General features: G+C 36.9%; 2 protein-coding genes and 1 long non-coding RNA gene across 4 annotated transcripts; 2 read left to right on the forward strand and 1 right to left on the reverse strand.

Annotated features, from left to right (window-relative positions):
- Positions 1–892: 892 nt before the first annotated feature.
- On the forward strand, positions 893–3,490 carry LOC113707659 (uncharacterized). Its single transcript, XM_027229941.2, has 2 exons — positions 893–1,390; positions 2,727–3,490. Exons 1-2 carry the CDS (start codon positions 1,108–1,110, stop codon positions 3,098–3,100), a joined length of 657 nt encoding a protein of 218 aa, XP_027085742.1. The 5' UTR covers positions 893–1,107; the 3' UTR covers positions 3,101–3,490.
- A 3,191-nt stretch (positions 3,491–6,681) lies between these two features.
- On the reverse strand, positions 6,682–11,897 carry LOC113708960 (aspartic proteinase-like). The gene is made up of 14 exons (XM_027231710.2): positions 11,671–11,897; positions 10,399–10,776; positions 10,229–10,289; positions 9,416–9,510; positions 9,221–9,333; positions 8,910–9,078; positions 8,786–8,825; positions 8,573–8,637; positions 8,181–8,294; positions 7,972–8,036; positions 7,687–7,840; positions 7,482–7,601; positions 7,059–7,147; positions 6,682–6,965 (listed from the first exon to the last, which is right to left on the reverse strand). Exons 2-14 carry the CDS (start codon positions 10,768–10,770, stop codon positions 6,881–6,883), a joined length of 1,542 nt encoding a protein of 513 aa, XP_027087511.1. The 5' UTR covers positions 10,771–10,776; positions 11,671–11,897; the 3' UTR covers positions 6,682–6,880.
- A 1,980-nt stretch (positions 11,898–13,877) lies between these two features.
- Positions 13,878–17,742, forward strand: LOC113692714 (uncharacterized). Of its 2 annotated transcripts, XR_011821037.1 has the most exons (5): positions 13,878–14,016; positions 14,097–14,179; positions 16,205–16,272; positions 16,781–16,857; positions 17,485–17,742. It is a non-coding gene; the product is annotated as an uncharacterized lncRNA (long non-coding RNA). The 2 variants fall into 2 exon arrangements; XR_011821036.1 differs by lacking the exon at positions 13,878–14,016 and having other exon boundaries at positions 14,040–14,179.
- Positions 17,743–20,282: the final 2,540 nt, after the last annotated feature.

Consider the following 20,282-nt stretch of genomic DNA (forward strand, 5'->3'; position numbering starts at 1 on the left):
CTAAAGGAAAAAGAAAAAAGAAAAAACTAGACGCAAAAATAATACTAATAAAGAAATTATGTGTAGAGTAGGGATGGCAACGTAGCGGATTTGAGGCGGGGGACCCCACCCCACTGCCCATTAATTTCCCTCACCCCTCGCCCTGCCGTGTTTCCCCAGCGGAACTAATAAAAATTTGTTATATAATTTTATTATAGTCAAATTTTAATAAATAATCAAGTACTTAAATATCAACACTTTACAAAGTTATTATCCATTGTAATTTCACAATTGAAACTCATAAAAACAATCAAACAAAAGTTATTTGAATACAATCTAACATGATGAAACAAATACAACTAAAGTAGTCAAGTTTTTACTTTTGATACAAATATAATCACTAAATCATTATTGTACTTGTGCCAAAAGTGATTGTGTTTGTGCCAAAAGTGAAAACTTGACTACTTTAATTGTATTTATTTCATCATGTTAGATTGTATTCAAATAACTTTTGTTTGATTGTTTTTGTAAGTTTCAATTGTGAAATTATAATGAATAATAATTTGATGATGTGTTGATATTTTAGTACTTAATTATTTACCAAAATTTAACTATAATAAAATTATATAACAAATTTTTATTAACCCCATAAAAAAAAGGAACGGGGTGGGATGGGGCGTGAGGAGTGGAGGACGAGAGACAGGGGACGGGCACTCCGCTCTAACCCGACCCATTGCCATCCTTAGGAACATTATGCAGGGTCAATAAAATGCCTATCAAAAAGTTGAGGCGGATAAAGTTCAACCCACCCAAAAGTTGATAGAGGTTTAGAGTAATTAAAAAAGTTCCAAGGTAGCAGTTGCCAAATACAAACCTCCTACTTGTCTTTAATTCTCAAGAGGCACACATCACTATGATGACCAAACACCAAAAGCCAATAGAGCTTCCATCTTCTTCCTCCCCTGCTGATGTCCATCTCTCTTCCTCTTTTTGAATAATTCTTCTGATTCAATTCTTAAGAAATCCTTGAATCCAAATCACTTAACAAATCCCTTCGTTCATATGATCTAAAGTCGAGAAAAAAGTGGAAAAAAGAAAGAGAAGAAAGAACAAGGAGAAGGGGAAAAGATGATTCGATTACTGTTTAGTTTGATATTCGCAGAGATGGCCTTGATCGTGATCTTCGTCTTTAAAACCCCCTTGAGGAAGTTGGTGATAATGGGCATCGATCGGGTCAAAAGGGGTCGCGGTCCAACCGTAGTCAAGGCTGTTGCCGGGACCCTTTCTGTGGTTATGATGTCCAGCGGCTACAATGCGGTGGCGATCCACAACCGTTGGTCTCAAGATGCCGATATAAATCCGACGGATCAGATTCTTTTTGCGAACTACCTACTTGAAGCCTCTCTTATGGGTAAATTTTACCTTACAACCTTGCAATATGCATATCTGTGTAGGGTGTATGCTGTAGAATTTTGGTAACGAAGGGAAAGCGATTGTGAATTTGACTCTGAGGAAAAAATAATGAAGTGTTACTCAAGTAAGAAGGTGGTAATGTTGGGTTGTAGATTTCGCCAGGGAACTTGTGAACATGTTACTATCTTTATATAATGGTCTCATGTTTTTGTTATGCAATGCTTTCTGATTTCTGATAATGTGATTTTTCCCCTTTTATCACTATAAAAATGTGATCTTGTTCGTATTAGTTTTTATGACCTTAAATTTTTAAGAGTAAGGATTATACTTGATTATCTGGTGTCTGATGGTGTTGAAGTTGGATAAATCAAATCTGCTGTTGGCTGCGGTCTTTCTATTTTTTTCTTTATCTTTTTAATTCTTTTCGGCCTCATATGATATATTTGTGCAGAGTGTCTTAATCAAGTGATTTAGTGTGTGCTAGTGCTCTGCGATGATTACTTAGTATTTGGTTATAGTGGTGGGATTAAGATGTGAAGCTTAAGAAAAGGTTGGAAGAAGAGCAGGGGAATTACATGTCAGGCCTTTTAGGATGGCCTCTGACTTAAACAAACATTATTCATGCAGGGAAAAAGAAAAGAAGGTAAATTTAGTATGCTTTTCTTGGGAGACCTAGCCAGGATGCAGAACTTTCCTCTTTACTAAATCCATTATAAGTTTATAAAACACGTCTGCTTCTGAAGTTTTTTTAATTGTGTAATTGCATGCATTAAGTTGCTATATAATTCAAGTTATGCTGTTGTAGGAAAAACACGAGTCACAAGTTGTTAAACATTATTGAGGTAAGCTATCAGATCTACGCACAAAGCTATGATGATATTTGCATAAATCGAGGTCATTTATGATTCATAAATCCAACTTCTGAGGCTTATCTTTGACTTTTCAATTTTCATGGTAGATTGAGATGCATTGTACTTGATAAGATTTCCTCAGAACTCCTATGTGTTTTCTACAAGTTGGAAGGACTAGTAATCCTTGGTTCTTTTATGTGTGAATTACAATTCTCCAGTTCACAAACTTTTGTTGCTTTTTGAAGCTGCATGATTGTAAATTTGAAAGTTGACTTTTTCTTTCCTGAACTTGTTAAAACCCAATAAACACAGACATACTAGCCAATGTAATTTTTTTTAAGGTAGAATCAGAATAAATGTGAGGATTGCAATTCGCTTTATATTTGCTGCACCTCCTGTAATTTTCCGGCAGCGTTCCAATTTTCAACTGGCCTTTTTTTCTGGTCTTGATGTGTACTTAAATTATCCATGTTTTTGCTGCAGGGTTTTCCCTTTTCCTTGCATTCATGATTGACAGGCTACACCATTATATCAGAGAACTGCGGATACGAAGGAAAAGTATGGAAGCTGGAAAGAAGCAAAACCGGATTTCTGATGATGGGAAGAATGGTGACTTTAAAGCATTGGAAGAAGAATCAGCTGCATTGCGGGCAAAGGTTAAGAACTTGGAAGCAGAGCTTGATGAAAAGACTAAAGAAGCAAGTAGTGCTGAAGCCAATAAATTGGCTTTGAAAAAGCAATCAGAAGGTTTTCTCCTTGAATATGACCGGTTGCTTGAGGAAAATCAAAGCCTTCGAAGTCAGTTGCAATCCTTGGATAGGAGAATCTCACGCTCAGATAGCAAGAAGATTATGTAACAAACAATGACTAATGCGATTCCTTGAGTATCTAATAGTTTCTACATTTCTTACAGCTTTTTGCTATAGGTTCCCTGATACTTGAAAAAGCCGGGAGACAGGTTGAAAGGGGAAGACATTGAATGTGTTGGATCTTTGGTGTTGTCACATTAGCTAATTTTTCTAGACAAACGAGTCAGTACTGGTTGCGTTCTTTCTTTCTGAAAGACTGATTCACTGTTTTGTATTGCTCTTAGTTAGACTTGAGAAAATTTGACCACTAAGGCTAGGATTCAAGACTTTGTCATGGGTCCTATTTCGCAAATTGGATTAGGCGTGACAATACAACCAGGAATTGAGAATTCTGTTGGTATTGATAATCTTCTTCTCTTTGGATTTTCTGATTGGAAATTCTGGATTGATTCTATTTGATATCTGAATGGAAGACAATGAAGGGAGGTAACTGGTTTATCTACCATGTTATTCCCTTGACCAGATGTCTTAATGTAATCCAATTTTATATAACGTCTCTTAAGCTAGGCAACAACTGACATGGTGATTCCCCTGGAAATCACTATTTTTTGTCTTCCTGATTATAAGATTGATTGCGGTTGCCAAGAAAAAGTTGTGGTTGTGACCAGTAAACGGGGTTATATTATCTCTGGTGAAATGCGATTCTTGTGGAAAGTATGGAAATTGTTCAAGAATCAATTATAAACCTTTCTCTTTCTTTTGTTTATTTCGATACAAGGTTAAAAGGAACAAAATGGGAAATTGGGAACAACACGCATAATTTACAACTCAATACAACAAACTAACATATCCATGGTAGGGTGTGAACGCTACCATATGGTCAGAAGAAAGTCACCCAAAATCAAGATTTGAATTCAAAACGTTCAGCACTTAAAATTTCAAACTTGACCGCTGGTAAACCTTAGGTAAGGGTCATTTTCCCAGGCAGCGGTCCAGTTTGGAATGCAGTAATGATCATCAAGCCTAGAAAAATAAGAACTGAGGTGGCTGACAAGAAGAGCATCAAACCAGAAGCCGTCACGCCTTCAATCTGCCGTGCATACTCTTCTGAGGCTAGTGCTAGGAAGGTTACAGGAAATGAGTAAACCCACCAAAGCAACATAGTACCTTTTCATTGATTTCTTGAATAGTGCAGGTCGAGAAGCCTGAATATAAAGAAGAATAAGGATTAGACATTATAGCAGATGTTGGAATGCAAACTCTAGCGAATTTTTGAAAAGCAATTCGAACAAAGACCATTGGGTTAAAAATAAAATGATCTTTACAGCCTTAAGCTTTTAAGTTTCTTCATTTCTTCTTGTCTATCACCATTTGCATTAAATTATTTCCGAGGTTTTTTCTCTAGCGTATCAAGATATGAGCCGGACTGACTTACTAATGAAACAAGTAGGAGCATTGACAGAAAAAATAGCATTTTGCATGATATGTTGAATGTCCCCGAAATAGAGCTCCAAGCTAGGCTAGCAGCGCTTGTTGCAGCAACGAACAGAAAAAAAAAACATGTCGTAGTATTGCTGCAAAACGATCAGCGCCCGGAAGCCTCTAATAAAGTGTGATGAACACTACTAAGTAGTGTATTGCACCAACTGTGAACAAGCAAGCTGCACTTTCTTTCCACCCCATATCAGCTGCTGCCCAAGAAGCCACCATGTCCTTATCACAGACATCTGGCTTGTGCGATTCACCACCATTGACAGGGAACTTTTCTGGGAAGCGTCTATCATAGAGTAACATATTCCATCTCACTTGGTAAACTGAATCTTATAACCTTCTGTAGCAGCTAAGAGTTGTGATATGCCTATGTACAACTTATTTAGGTAAGTTTCCTCAAAATAGGAATAGTTTTACTCTCGTTTTTCATATGAATTGAAATTGACCTGCTCCCTTGTTTGGAGCTTTGTGCCTCACTCATTTCCTCCCTTTGTCATGGCTGTTCATTGCCATCTGATGCATAAGAGAATGTGCGTAAAAGATGCATGACGGATTGGTATTTATTGGGCTGCCAGTTTCACCACTCATTTGGAGGCTTTATTCACCGTTTCTGCAAATTGCAGATTATTTGAAGCTCAACCATATATGCAGTCAAGTAATTTCGGTTTATATATGATACTACTATAAATTATTTGATTAGAAGAGAAAATGAAGATCCAATATTTTCTACGTCACCGAGAGATCAGTGTTATAATCACATACCTCATATACTGTTTTTTCAACAAATGGCAATATCATTATATATATTAACACTTGATAATACAAGAGTTAATTACAAAAAGGGGCAACAGCACTCTCATCCTTCTTAGCTGCTTCTATTAACCATATTGGGAAATCATTTACCCATTCTATGTCATTAACTAGTTTTGTTGCAAAATGTGCTAGCATATGACTTGCTACATTAGTTGTTCTAGGAACAAAAAAAACTGTGCAATCCTCAAAACCTTGTGTTAATTCCTCAATGTCCTCCAGTATGGTTGCTAGATGACTATCCTGCACATTGTTGCTTCTGATTTGGTCGGTGACTGTTTTGCAGTCTGATAGGATTGCAATTTTCCTCCAACCTGCTTCTCTTGCCATTTGGAGTGCCAATCTAATGGTTAAGGTTTCTTTCTTTAGAGCTTCTCCCTTCTTCCTTTCCACTACTCCCTTTGCTCTTAGAATCTATCCTATCCAATGCCTTGCAATTAGGGCTGTTAAACAAAGCGAACAGCTTGAAAACTTGATTGAGTTCAACTCGATAAGGCTCGAACTCGGCTCATCAATTTTAGTAAACGAGTCGAGTTTGAACTAGAAATTTACTCAATTAATTAATGAGTCGAGTAAACTTGAATCGTTTGTTATTCGAGTTACTCGATAAGGAATGACATATATGTCATTTCACAAGTCAAAAGAATAGAATTTGACAATGACAGATTTCTATTGTGATCAATTTGCACGACCTGGAGCTCGGCTCGTTTGTGATAAACGAGTCGAGCTTGAACTGAACCTTGAGTCACATGTCCCATTTGGCGAGTCGCGTTTGAACACACTTTAAAATTCTTTCGCTTAGTTGAGCGAGTTTGAGCCTGACTCGAGCTAAGCACAAGCTCGAGTCAAATTCGACAGTCAAATACTAGGCTCAATTATCAGAACTACTTACAACAATTCCCTTCCCTGTTCTTATATGACAATGCATCAGTTGTGTAACATGTACTAGTTAGGTATTTGACTTTCTTAGTTTTCAATATGCGCTGATGATATGCAGCCCACCAGTTGTGCAACTGGTTGTGTCACAACTCAAATCCAAGGATGGATCCAAGTAATTTTTATACAAGGATGGTCCAAGTAATTTGTAGGCACAATTGAAGGGGCAGTTGTAGACATGTAATTTTACACAATTGAGCAGACAAAAAATTTACAGGCGTTAAATCTTTTTTTTTTTTTTATCCTTCCGTGGCAGCCAGTATTTTGACCATCGTGATCACTGACTCTGACTGGTTTGGAACAAGATAGACATCCAAATGGGATGTCCAACCATTGCGCACGCAGCAGCACACATCAAACAAGCACATGAGAACATGATGAAACAACGAAGATAACAACACAACGAAGGTGCAATAAGAACACAGCACAAAATATATACAAGCATTCTCCACCAAGTCTAAAGCCTTTCGACTTCCGGTTTATGCACCATGTTCCTTGGTGTACTCAAAACGAGTCATACAGATAGATATATTTAAGAAAGGCAACAAGCAAACCAGAAGACCATGGAAGACTATGCTGGTAGATCACATTCTAAGCTGCTTCAGCAAATCCAACCCTCATCTTGCCATAATCAAGCACAGTGTGGTAGCGACCCATGAAGACATCGCCCAGAATCCTACAGTAGCACAACCAGAAAGTTAGGCATGCCAATCCCACATCGGCGACAGAACTATCTACAGAAAGCAATGAGATTCAGGAAAGTAAATACCAAAGAGGTCCACGAGGAGGAGGCATATCTAGACCAGTGAAACCACTAATGCACTGTGCAGCGGCACCTTCACCCACCTTGAGAATATACTGTTCAGACAAGAAATTAGCCCACTTAGCACAACTAAGACAGAATAAATTACCCCAAAAACAAAATAGCAACAACAACGACCAAAAAAAAAAAAAAAAACTTTATATTACGTTAAGTTTAACTGCTTACTACATGGGGACAGCGTCTGCCTGGGTAGGCTTACAATCTATGGGCATGTTTATGATATGCAATTCTTAATGATACATAATATCAAAATATTAATTAGGACGTCTAAATAGCACAAACTCTATACTTTCCAAGTTTTTTAAGATACACTGTGGCTTGGTCCAAGAAGGATGTAACAATCATTCATGTAAGAAGATAAGCCTGTACCTCTTCTGGAGCAAGATCAAAAACTTTGCCACCAATAGTGAAGGAAACTTTAGGCATAGAAGAAATGCTTCCACACTCAACAGATGACTCTCCCATGGGGCTAGGCAACCGGTCACAAAGCTGATATTTTTAAGGTGATTGCAGTTTAAGTCAGGCAAGTAAAACCAGTATGAACTTAGGAAACAAACAACAAACTGAAATTCACCTCGTTGGCATAGTTCAAGATTCGCTCTTGAGTTTGATTCTGACTGAGCTGGTTCTGCATCCAAACTACTGCCATTTCACAAGCTGAGCACATAGCATCACGCAGTCCAGATGATCTTCCAGCATGCTCATCCGCTACACTCTCAATACCCATGCTATTGAAAATATGGACAAAATCAGGAAAATTGTAGTGATCCTCAAATCAATTAATTAGATGGGCTAAAAAACTAGATTGATTCCAAATTGAAAAGACTAGTCCATGTAGTCACAGCACTTCAACGCATACCTAACACCCTGAGTTCCATCAAAAGTGCACAATCCAATCTGAGAGCATATCGTCTTAGGTTGAGCCTGCAGGATAAAACATTGTATGATTTTGCATCTTACACTGCTCAATGAAACCAAAAGGAAGGTTCAAATAAAGGAAAAGTAAAGAGTGGGAGAAATGAAAAACCAAGAATCGAAATGCAAATCTGTTATAGGTTTACAAAGTACCTCTCCCAAAAGCAAGTCCACAATTTTCTGCCCATATTGTTGCACAACAGCCTTGCACTCTTGGCTAACTATACCAGAAGCTCCAATTGCATGATTTATCATCGTGATAATAGTCTGCAGATAAATCGGCGAGTTCGTATGGCAGAAGGCAAAATTGATCAAAAGTTAGCAATGCACAATAGCTTAACAAACCTCTTCATATTACACAAAAGCTTCACAGCTTATGTACTACGTATCACAAACAAATGCATACTAAAAAACAAAGATATAGTATCAAGTTGGCCGAAGACAACTTTCTTGAGGCTACAGGAGTATGACCACGGCAAACCAATAAAATTAACAAAAGCAGCAATAATCACAGTGCACCAAGTTCAGAGTCTTTTGCCACCTACCGTTGGGCCAGCTAACAGAGAAGTTCCAGAGTCTGCAATTGCAGAACATCCACCTTCGCAGTAACCTAATCACACTCATATCAAATAATATCATGGCAAAGTTAAGAACAGTTCTAAACTTAAAAACACAAATAAGAATTCCAATCATGGCTTTTCCGTTGACTCATCAAATGGTTTCTCAACCTGTAATACAACAAGCCACTGAATACGTACCTGTTGGTTTACCCTCTATTAGAACATCCCCCATATCAAACTGCAAAGCACACCACAAAGATGGGATCAGTATGAGAAGTTGTATACCAACTTCAAGCTAGAATATACCATCCAGATAACTAACCTGCCAATAACCTTTCTGTGTCACTGGAACATAAGTGTGTTTTCCCTTGAAGTGATTTGGGTCAACCCCACCAAATACAATCTCACCCCCTTCTTCTTCTTCTGTCTTCCGGTTTAGCCAGAAGGAAAACACCGGCTCCTTGACAAGACCTTGCTTAACCATGTTATACCTGTCATGTAATAACATCAGTAAGATTCAAGATATCAAGCTCAAAACAATCCTCAATATTGTTGATTGAAAAAAAAAGTAAAGCAACCTCATTACCAGAAAAGATGTATATAGTTTTTTTTTCGAACATAATGAAAACTTACCACACTGGAACAGCATTTCCAACTGATATTTCACGGAATCCAAGTCCCATTATACCATCAAACTTGGCAACTAGAAAAGTAACACTAGGCTCCCTTGTTGCTTCAATAAACTCCTGATAGGGTCAACAAACTAATTAGTCATAAAAACTTAAACCAAAATGCAGGACAAACACAAGCAAGAAAAACCATAACAACCTGATCCTTCACAACTAGGTCACCAACTTTGACATTATCCTGACTAAAGAATCCAGATATAGCTCCAGTGCCATAGTGAATCTCAGCAGACTTCCCTATAACAAAACAAAAACAGTAAATATCAATAATCTGATAGCATGCATATTGTACTGAAGCTTTGGTGTTCCTCCAGCATTCCACTGATGTCTTCCATTTTTCTCCTTTAAATTTGAGCCTTAATTGCTTATTAAATGGTTCTACATGTTCTACCACAAAGGTTTTTAACTCCCTAAAGTTAACCCATGTAAAGTCACTGGAAAGACAATGAGAGAAAAAGTATTAAGAATAACAAGGGCAGGCTTAATATTCCGTAACCAGAACACAACTCAGAATGCATAAGCACATATATAGCTATTACAAGCCAAAAAACCAGTATAGACTGAACTCCTAAAAAACGAACCCTAGATCCAGATGCCAGTTTGACAGATTAAAGCTATTCAAAGAATGGTTTTCTCCCAATTGCATTTATGGGTTTCCTGGAGCCCAAGTGGGATGAAAAAGAGTCTACTCATCCAATTCAAGCTCATGTAATTCACATGACATGGATTTGATGTATTTAATAATTTAGCATGTTCTCAACCTAAACAAAGCCTTAAACTGCAAATTATATACTTCAGCTCAATAAAAGTTAAGAATGCAGGATTGTGCTTTTGGAGCAAATGACTTTCTACAAAGTTCTCCGTCAAGAAGTGAATTTGCATTTTTTCCAAAATTAAAACGTCACAATATCTTCATAATACAAACATAAAGAATGGTTAAAGGAATAAAACAAACCATTCTTCTTGTAAGTGCTAGATTGGCTGGACTTATATTTGGAATGGAAAAAACATGGAACCTGCAGCAAAATACACAAGTATCAAAGTTTCCATAGACTCCTCAAGGAGACCAGCATAAGAATTGCTTGATATGCCTTGTTTCACTCCTTCAGGACTTTTCAAACTCACCGAGAAGTAGCATTTTGATGAAGGTACCCACAAATTAGAGCTGCCAGTATCAAAGATTACAGTAAATTTCTGAGGGGGTGTCCCAATACCAATCTCGCCAAAGTACTGAGCATCCATATAGTTCTTTAGTGCAACAATGTCGGTGTCAGCAGGGTCCCCTAGTTTACCACGAAAGTGGTATTTCCTAATTGAAGACCTCAAAGTCTCCCCATCCTTAGATTCAAGCCGTGAAGCAAGGCGGTTGTTTTGATCAAACTTAATTTTTTTCAATCCAATTCTAACAAGTCCATCATTTGAAGAGGAAAACGCCAGAGGAAGCAGCAACAACGAAATGAACAGAGTAACTGTAACAGCATTCATTCGGATCCCCATTTTGACCTACAAGAAGTGCACCAAATTACCATCTCATTCATAATATTCTACAGAGTGTTTAAAGAAGAATTTAGTACTACCAAGTTTATTATTTCTCCAACGAAAAGAAATACTATCAAACCACAATTAGGTCCATTTCAATCTTAAAATTTACTAATTTCCCATCGTTTTCCTCAAAAAAAAAACAATTTTCTTCGTTAAAATTCACCTCCTCCTTTTTACAGAACTCATGCTGCATGAAAGAAAAATTTAAGCAAAAAATAAAAAAAAAAAAAATTTTTGTTATCATTCAGATAAAAATATTTGAAAACTGAAAAACAAATGCAACACAAAATTCATAAAAAAAGAAAAGAAAAGAAAAACTTTGTTATCATTCAGATAAAAATTTTTGAAAACCAAAAAAATGCAAAAGAAATAAATAAATCAAACCATAATATCAAGACATAGCTATAATACATTTTTGGCACGAGTATCAGCTTTCAATTTCTCAAACTTCAACAATTTCTGTTTCAGTCTAGCTAAATAAGCTGGCTGCATCCAACCAAAAGATATTCGAAGAAATAATAAAATAAAAATATTTTAAACATCGCAAAAAAAGGTCAGTGATAAAACCATAATAAACCCTTCATATTCCTCACAAAAATAATAAGAGCGAAAAATTCACCAACACTCAATAAATTGCAAAACCCAAAAGCCTAGTCAAATATATATCATCCACAGAATCAAACAAACACAAACATTAATAACATACACAAACGTCAAACCAAAAACATTCTATAAAAAAAAAGGAAAAAGAATCCAGATAATTATCCGATAAACCTCAAACCACAATATAGTATAACGAGGAAGAAAGTAACAACATGAACAAAATTAATTGATTAAAAAAATGTAAAACCTTACCGGAATTTAACGAGGAAGAAAGTTATCCAAATTTCAGAGTGGAAACCGATGAATTGTTTTGCCAAAAAAAAAATATGGAATGCGTGAATTTTATATTGCTGAACTAACTTTCCGAACAACCATTCATGAAAGATCTGCAGCCGTTGGATCTTGATCAAGAGATTCTTAATCTGAGCCGTTGATTCTCGTGAGCAAGTCGCTTTCACGGGATGCTCGTGTGCGGGAGTGGGAAGTTCAAACAGAGGAAGCAAAGAACATTTGAGAGCGGGATTTTGTGCGACGTGACTTATTTGATTAAGATGGGTTGACGAATCTGGATCGTCCGATTTTCATCGGACGGTGAAGAGAGGGTGAGGTGGGGAAAGCAAGGAGAGTGACGGATAGATTGAGGTAGGTCGGTGACAAGGATTTAGTAGCGTGACGGAAAATGACACCTGGGGAGATGAAACCGTAACAGACTTAGTGCTTACGTGTCAGCAAAGCAAACAATTGTGGAGTGGATGAGGCTTGCTTGCACGCGACACCTGGCTCTGTTTTGCCTCTTTTCTGTGTTTTCTCAGCTTCTGGGGTTCAACCGTTTTTTTTTTTTTTCCAACCGATAACAGATTCCACTCAAATCATAAAATGTTTACATCACTTTGAGCAACTGCTCCTACATCAATGTTGGTTAACCGAAGCAGCCAGCTAGGAAAAGAATTTCTCCAATCAATATCAACAACTAAGTTTAAGGCAAACCTTACCAAAGAATGAGACACCACATTGGCATTCCGTTTGACAAAAAAAAAAATGCAATTCCGAAACTCTTTCTTCAGATGCAGGATGTCAAATAACACAGCACTGGCCTGAGGATCCTCCACCCTTTCCAATTTGATCTTCTCAACCACACTTTTACAATCGGATTGTATAATTATGTCCCTCCACCCACTCTTCATGGCTATGGGCATACCCTTCCTAATAGCTCGAGCTTCCTCCACCGCAGGATCCCCACACCTTTGTTCACTCCCTGCCCAGGCTCCTAGTAGCTTACCCCTACTACATCTGGCTACCACACCCTAGCCAATTTTGCCATCCTTATGACTCAACGCGGCATCAGTGTTCAGACAAATGAAGTGTTGGGGTGGTGGTGACCACTTCCCTGCTCCATAGACTTCCTCCTGTTCATCATACTCCTGCCCATCCACTTCATTGAATACCTCAGCATATTCCCGTCACTCTTGCATAGTCTTACCCACCACAATTCCAGGACATTTCCGATCATTATTAAACTGAATTTGATTTCTAGATTTCTAAATTTGCCACAGTATATTAACCATCAGTTCAATATGGGTCCTATCTTCCGTTCTTGCCTTAGCCTCCACCAAAGTAGTCCACCAATGCCAAAAATTATCAACATATATAGAATAAGAGCGAGTTGGTCTGAGGCTCTTGTTTTCGTCGACCCTCGTTTTCGTCGGCCCTCGTGCTGTTCCGCGCGTGCCATCGTCGTCCTCACGTGACCTTTAGTTCTCGTTTGTTTAGCACCTTGCACTGGCTTCTCCTCTCTTCTCGTTGTCATTCTCTCTATTTCTCTTTTCCTCTTCCTCTAGGGTTAGATACATTCTCAGACTTTGTTTCCTCCTCCGCCGCCGCATCGTCTCCCTCTCCTCTCCTCTTCTATATCGGCTCGTTCTCTACCGTTTCTTCTTCTGTTTTCTTATTTTTTAGTTTTCCCGTCTTTTTCTTTTCTCGTCTCTGCATCCGTTCACTCCTCCTCCTCCTTCTCCACCGCCACACCGTCTCCTTCTCCTTATCTGTTATTTCTATTTCTCTTCTCTCCTCTAGGGTTAGATGCAACTTCAGAGTCTGTCCCTCTATTTCTTGTCTCCTCCTCCGCCGACACACTGTCTCCGTGTCCTTTTCTATCGGCTTCTTCTCTACCCAATATCAGAGATCTATTTTGCTCAACCAGCCCTAGGATTCCCCCCCTTCGCCTTCCTCCGCTTTTTTTAACCGTTTTTTCTTCTGTTTTTCCCATTTTTTTCCTTTTTCCGCTTTTTCATCCGTTCACTCCTCCTCCTCCTCCACCACTACACCGGCTCCCTCTCCTTTATCGGCTCCTTCTATTCTACGCCCAGGATTATGGGTTTCCCTTCTCCTACCAGTCCTAGGATTTCTCTTCTGCCTCCCTCCTGTTCAGGTTCATTCTCGCCGGATCCTCTCTCAGCCATTGGGAGCACTTTGAAATCCGCTGCAAGCTCTTCACTATCCTCGGCATCTCTTACTGCATTATTTTGAAGTATTTGCTTCTGTGAAACGTTGAAGAAAAAGTTAAAGATATGTTGACTACAACTCGGTTTCAAATTATATGTAATTGGATTTTTTTATTTGTTATTTGTAATATATTAAAAATTAATTGCTTCCTGATTATTTTGTCATGCCTTGAGTAGATTGAGGCAATTTTCAGCAACAACAAGGTGTACAATGCGGAGATGATTGTTGTGATGGCCAGTCGAAGTTCAAATTACTGCTTGTAAGATTTTTCTCCAAATATATTTTTTTATCTGGTTTTCTTTTAATTTGCAGAATTAGGTAACATTTTCCCAACGTATATCTACAAGCTCATTACTCATTTCTTTTTTCTTTCTCTAATTTCTGTCATCATAAGAAAAGGATTATTATAACAATGACTGACAAACCGTCCTTGCTTAGAGGAAACAGAGAAAGGAAACAGTTAAAGCAAAAAAAAAAAAAAAGTTGAAAAAATTATACACTTTTTTACTCTAGGCTGACTTATGATGTACTTCCTGCGCCTAAGTGTACCAACCTGAGACTAAGTGTATCAACATGAATTGATATAGTTGATGAACATGTTCTGTTATTCAATCAAAGCAGCTTTTAAATGTGATTGGATATACCTTTCCAGCAAAATGAAGTTCTTTCATGTCAAGAATTGAATGAGATTGAAACAGGTAGACCTTGATAATTGTCTACTACATGAGGGTTTATATGTGTAGGTATGTTTTTGAATGTCATCCGAAACCTGGAGGTGGAAGGGACATTGTCTACTTCGTGAATTAAATTGGATTTCATCTTATTTAAGTGCTGCATATATATTTATCCACAACAAAGAGATTATTGTTTACCAGTTATTTATTGGAAGTTGGCAACTTTGGCCTTTATGTGTTTTTCAGGTTTTGTTAAGAAGGAAAATCAATGCCAAGAATCATTACTGGTGGACCTATCTTTTCTTGATTTATTATATGTTGAATGATTGAGTTGGATCTATTACAATTATCTATTGATTGAATACCTTTAGCTTTTTGCCAGGTTCTGTGTCAAAACTGATTTTAATTTGTAGCTATGGTACATTTGCTACTTGAGGTTGTGATGGTTATGTCTATGTGTGGGATGGAAGCAATAAAAAAAGCTGTATCAATTATTTTTCCTTAACTGAATTTGAAATGTCTTCCGCTCCATGATGACAATGTTCACTCTTGTTCAATGTACAGTGCTCAAAATGCCTAATAAGCATCGCAGTCTTGTCATTCAGCAGAGAAACCATAGATAGTGTGTACAAACTAGGAATTCATTGGTTATTTATATCCTGTAAATTTCTTTTTTCAGAGAAAAAAAAATTAATTAAATTTTTCAAAAAAAATTAATGGTCCCTCTATCCACTTTGATAACAAAATTAATTAATTTTTCCTAAATTGTTGGGTTGCAATCACTTGTTTGTGCCAAGTTCTAAATAATTATATAGTGTGTGTACAGACTAGGAATTCATTGGCTAAGCAGTAGGAATTCACTGGCTAAATTTATACTCTATGATTTACATTGTAGGTTCAACAAGCCTTTGCAGACTTGGAGAGGTGATTTTCCATTTGAAAAGATTGTCTATCCTTAGTTCCAGCTTTATTTTATTATTGCTAACTGTTAACTAAAATTTTCATTTGATTTTTTTTGGGTTTCCAATGGCTTCCTTGAAGATCTGTAATTTATCTTCCTTCATTCTTGGCTATTATTCCTTTCCTTGCATGCTGCTTATTAATTTTTTTCTGTGCTGCCTTTGAACTTTGGATGGTATAAAAATTGCTGAAAGGCTTTCTTTTGAGGAATGTTTGTTTGGCTAAATAATATATTGTTGCTGGGAATTGGCCAGAACTGTCAAATGAATTTCTTTTTAACATTTTCTTCTACAAATATTCTTGATGAGAGCTAAAAAGTTTGTCAGCTCGAAACTAACTGATCTTTCAGCAAAGTAGTTGTTTTAGTATGCACGATTAGGATTGATCATTAGATATTAGCAAAAGTAACTTATTTGATGCAGTACTGATAGGTCAAATCCTTGCATGTGTTATTATATGTAAAACATCTAACAATCGAAGCATATTTGTTTTGCTGCCTAAGATATACGGTCATGTTGACATCTTGCATAGCACGTATTCAGGTTGAGTTATTGGGTCAAATGAATGTTTAAGTTTCACAGTTTGAGGTACCTCCTCTTATATGCTCTGACCCAAGGGCTAATCATGATATTTTATCTATTTACCTGCAGGGGCCGTGGATATCTTGTTCCAGACGATGTCTACAAGGTTATAGTACTGTTTACTATGATTGTTAGGTGTAAGTTTCACAATACAATTGGATAAATGTTTGAGTTCTGGTGATATTCTTTTATTTACTCATGAGGTGATCTGAACTGCACCCCCCCCCAAAAAAAGTTAATTAAGATGGAGATTGAGCAAACTTCATGTATGTTACCTTCTATTTTATATACAATCTCCAGTTTCTCTTAGAATGGTGAAGATTTATATGCATATAGCAAACCTGTTACCTTTGAAGTACTCTGATGCTCAACTGATTTGTGTTTTTTAATGATCTGAACAGTGTGTGTTTCGATGATTTGACACTCAACCGATTTGTGTCTTAATGATCTCACACTTTGACACTCAACTGATTTGACATGTTATCTAAATCTCCAGTTTCTGAACACTTATCATGATCTGTGTTTTAATGATCTGAGGGTTCGGAGCCAACTTGCATTTGATGTGCTCTGACTAATTTTTACCTAGAGTTTACTTGTGCTTTATGGGCTCTGCCTAATTTTTCCCTTTTCAATTGTAATTTGTAGAGTTTTGATCAGAAGAGGAGTGGAAGATTCAGACTGGATGGCTTCATATCACTCTGTATATTTGTACAGTCTGCGCGGTAGGTGGAATCTTAATTTCTTATACGGTGTATTTTGATTGACCAATTAGAGTTATTAGCTTCATGAAAATGTCAGAAAAGTACCTTGCTGAAGGTATTAAAAAATGTTGTGCTCATAAATCATTTATCATTGATGTAGTCAGTTGCTTGTAAATCCCTTGCTTACTTTAAGCTGTGAGGGCTGGATTCCGAAATTTGTATCTGTTTGTGAACTTCTTTAGAGACCATTAGACTATGAATCTAGGCTGTTTTTCTTTCTTATTTCTGATTATTTGATTGTCTAAACCAGCAAAACCTATCCATTCACTATATACAGTGTGTACAGACTAGGAATTCATTGGTTATTTCTTTTTGTTTCAGGTTTTGACAAATGCTGTTTTATATCCTGTAAATGATGTTCTTCTGCGTTTGGTTCTTTCTGCAAGATGTTACTTTTACTTCGGTGTGTTGTGTACCAAGGCATCTTTATAAGTTACTTGTGTAAGGGCTGTTTTAAATGATTACACTTATTCTTCTTGAATGATTTTGAATGCTTTTGACTGAATAAATAATGTGTACAGACTAGGAATTCATTGGTTATTTGTGCTTATGCATTTTATGATTATGTTTCTGATTTTTTTGCTGCAGAATGCTGAACTGAGTGCTCATGTGGCTAAGCAGTAAAGAGGAAGGAATCTACTGTCCCGTGTTAGGCATGCATGTCGTTGGATTATGAGTACAGTTTCGTTGGATATTTTTTAGTTAATGTGTATTATGTAATTATAGTTGTTGGAGGACTCAAGCACAGAAATTATGTAATAGCTAGGTTGTTACTATTGTTTATCGCTTCAAGCTTTGATAATGGACTTATCAAGCTTTAATAATGAATGTACTTCGGTTACCTTAGTTTGATGTTAAGCTTTGATAGTAGATGTTTGAACGGAATGTACTTATTAGCTTTTGATGTTTAGCAATAAAGTTCATGCTAACTTTGGTTACAAAAAAACACGCGGCTGCTTTTTATCCATTTTGACTACAGGCCTGAATAGCATTTTGATTAGTTCATAACTTTGGTTACATCAGAAGCCACGGGTGATGAATCTAAAAAGATATAGCACCAACTTACAAAGCTTCAACCTGCAAGTTATTAGGTTTTCTGAAAATGTAGAGAATACCTCGCTTTATAGTTTGTGATTTTACTATCCAGTGCAGCAGCCAGGTACATTATCATCATCGTTGCCAAATTCATGTAATGCAATGGATTTGAAGTCTTTGCATTGCCTTGAAGTTTAATGGACTTTTGGATTATCAACCTTAATCTATATAGCTCAATGATATTTTTCTCTCTGTCAACTGCCATGCATATTCATACTGATGTACAAAAAAAAAAAAAAAAAAAAAGAACTTGCATGCAATGTTGGATAAAAGAAAAATGCACCAAAATTCAATCACTTCCTTAATTCGCATATTTGGCAGGGCATATTATCTTTAGTCGCCTACGCGCATCGCGCGTTTTATACCTCCTAGTTCCTATAAACGTTGAGACCGTCCCAACAGATGGGAGTTGCCTTCCAAATTTGCTTTGCATGCTGGCAAAAAAACAACATGTGTTCCAACATGGGTTCAACCGTTTTGATCATGCTTCTTCATGCCACGACCACGACATATCTTGTTTAGTATTACTAATAGGTTTTCCAAAATAAGAAAAAAAAAATATTGCCAGATGTGTGTTTGGTTGGGGGAATCACCTCTCCACAATTTTTGTTTTTTAATAAATAAAAATGACGTAAAATCGATTTTCGTCACCACTACATATCAGAATATCTTTGGAATCATAATCACATGTCTATCAACACAGTTCTCGCTTTTGAAAAATGATCCGTCCTTATCAATTCATTCAACTTATGTTAATATTCCTCTCCATCATCAGTTTTAACTTTTCTGCAAATGTCTCGGAATTATAGTCGCTTGTCCATCAGCACAGTTTTTACATCGAAAACAAGATTCAGGTACATCACTATCACTTTTTATGAGAAATTGATTCCAGCTTACGAATTAATTCAACTTCTTCTGGCATCCCAGCTCTACCATGGGCTTTGAGCTTTGGCAGCCGATACATGGTGTTGGTAGGTACCTGTGGGTACGTATCTATTACTACGGACAATCCAAAAGTTGGTATTGCTCAAACAATTTGGACATTTTCATCCCATTCCTGAATTTTACATTAGCGAGAGCCAAAACAAAAATCAAAACAAGAAAACACTAGTGCAAGAGATCCAGCAGTTTCTTCGTCTTTTCTTCATTCTACCCCGTTCCATCCTATTTTCATGCCTCTTGATTTGTTTGGTGCAGTTGACGGTGGTGCCACCCCAGTTGACGGTGGTGCTTGAAGATTAACAAACTGAGGGGAAAATGCTCACAATTGCTGTACAAATTACATTTTTCAGCGGTGAGAATCAAGAGCAAGTGAGGTTCCTGGAAAATAGTTGCTATACCTCTGCATTTCTTGTTAAGATAAATTGAATGGCAAGACTTGTATATAGTTACAGCTCCAAATTGCATGCAACCGAGGAGTAAATATAACTTGCCAAGAATCAAATTCAAAAGCTCCTAGGGAAAATCTCCTACTGCGAAACCAATTGGAGCGGCAGTAGTCTCAGTGCTGCTGCAATTGGTGGTGCTGGTTGAAGAATAAGAAATTGTGGAGAAGAAAAAGAAGTTAAAAAGGGAAGGAAAAAAATTTAAATGTAAAAATCCATTCCTTATAATCTCAATACCAAACAACTGCAAAGGTTTTGGTAAAATCCATTGTGATCGACGAATTTTTTATTGTCATTGACATTGACATTGTCATTCGATGGTGAATGCCAAACGGTTGGTTTAGTATATTAGCATTGATGCATTATGCTTGCGATTTGAGGTAAAGATGCCACTGCCCTCACTATTTCCCCTATAAGGTTGGATAGACTGGTGATGCACGCGGTTCACTTCTGTATCTTCCAAAAAAAGATAATTGCAAAGTTCATCAGATAGTAAGAAGGATTCGCCTTTCGTTCTTACATCGCGAGTTTAGATGCATAACAACAAATTTCAATTTAAATTTGAAGTTTAAGTTTTAAATATTTAATATATGTATATATATATACATATAAACTTGTTAGTACATATAATGTCAGTGTAGAAAAAAACTAAATCTAGTAACAAGTAGAAAAAACAATTGCTCATATATGGAAGAGATTTTGCTCTAATAGTTAAAATTGAAACTTCATGATCTAGAGGTCCTAGTTTCAGATTCTCTTTTCCCTGTCCGGTTCTTAAATCTCGCTCATTTCTTACTAAAAAAATTAAAGAAAAAGATAAATAATTGCTCACAATAAAGGTATAAATTAATCTTTATTACATTGTTACAATAAGCCTTTTTTTTTATATGTACTAGAGATATAGGT

This window comes from Coffea arabica, chromosome 9c (genome assembly GCF_036785885.1).
Source record: "Coffea arabica cultivar ET-39 chromosome 9c, Coffea Arabica ET-39 HiFi, whole genome shotgun sequence".
Taxonomy (NCBI): domain Eukaryota; kingdom Viridiplantae; phylum Streptophyta; class Magnoliopsida; order Gentianales; family Rubiaceae; genus Coffea; species Coffea arabica.

What these genes read in the sequence shown, in the direction of transcription:
- LOC113707659 (XM_027229941.2), top strand. Translation starts at nt 1,108, where the DNA reads ATGATTCGATTACTGTTTAGTTTGATATTCGCAGAGATGGCCTTGATC. An exon ending in ACTTGAAGCCTCTCTTATGG is followed by an intron (nt 1,391 to 2,726) that starts GTAAATTTTACC and finishes TTTTTGCTGCAG; the next exon opens with GGTTTTCCCTTTTCCTTGCA.
- LOC113708960 (XM_027231710.2), bottom strand. Translation starts at nt 10,770, where the DNA reads ATGGGGATCCGAATGAATGCTGTTACAGTTACTCTGTTCATTTCGTTG. An exon ending in ACCTAGTTGTGAAGGATCAG is followed by an intron (nt 9,334 to 9,415) that starts GTTGTTATGGTT and finishes TGACCCTATCAG; the next exon opens with GAGTTTATTGAAGCAACAAG. An exon ending in CACAGAAAGGTTATTGGCAG is followed by an intron (nt 8,826 to 8,909) that starts GTTAGTTATCTG and finishes TGTGCTTTGCAG; the next exon opens with TTTGATATGGGGGATGTTCT.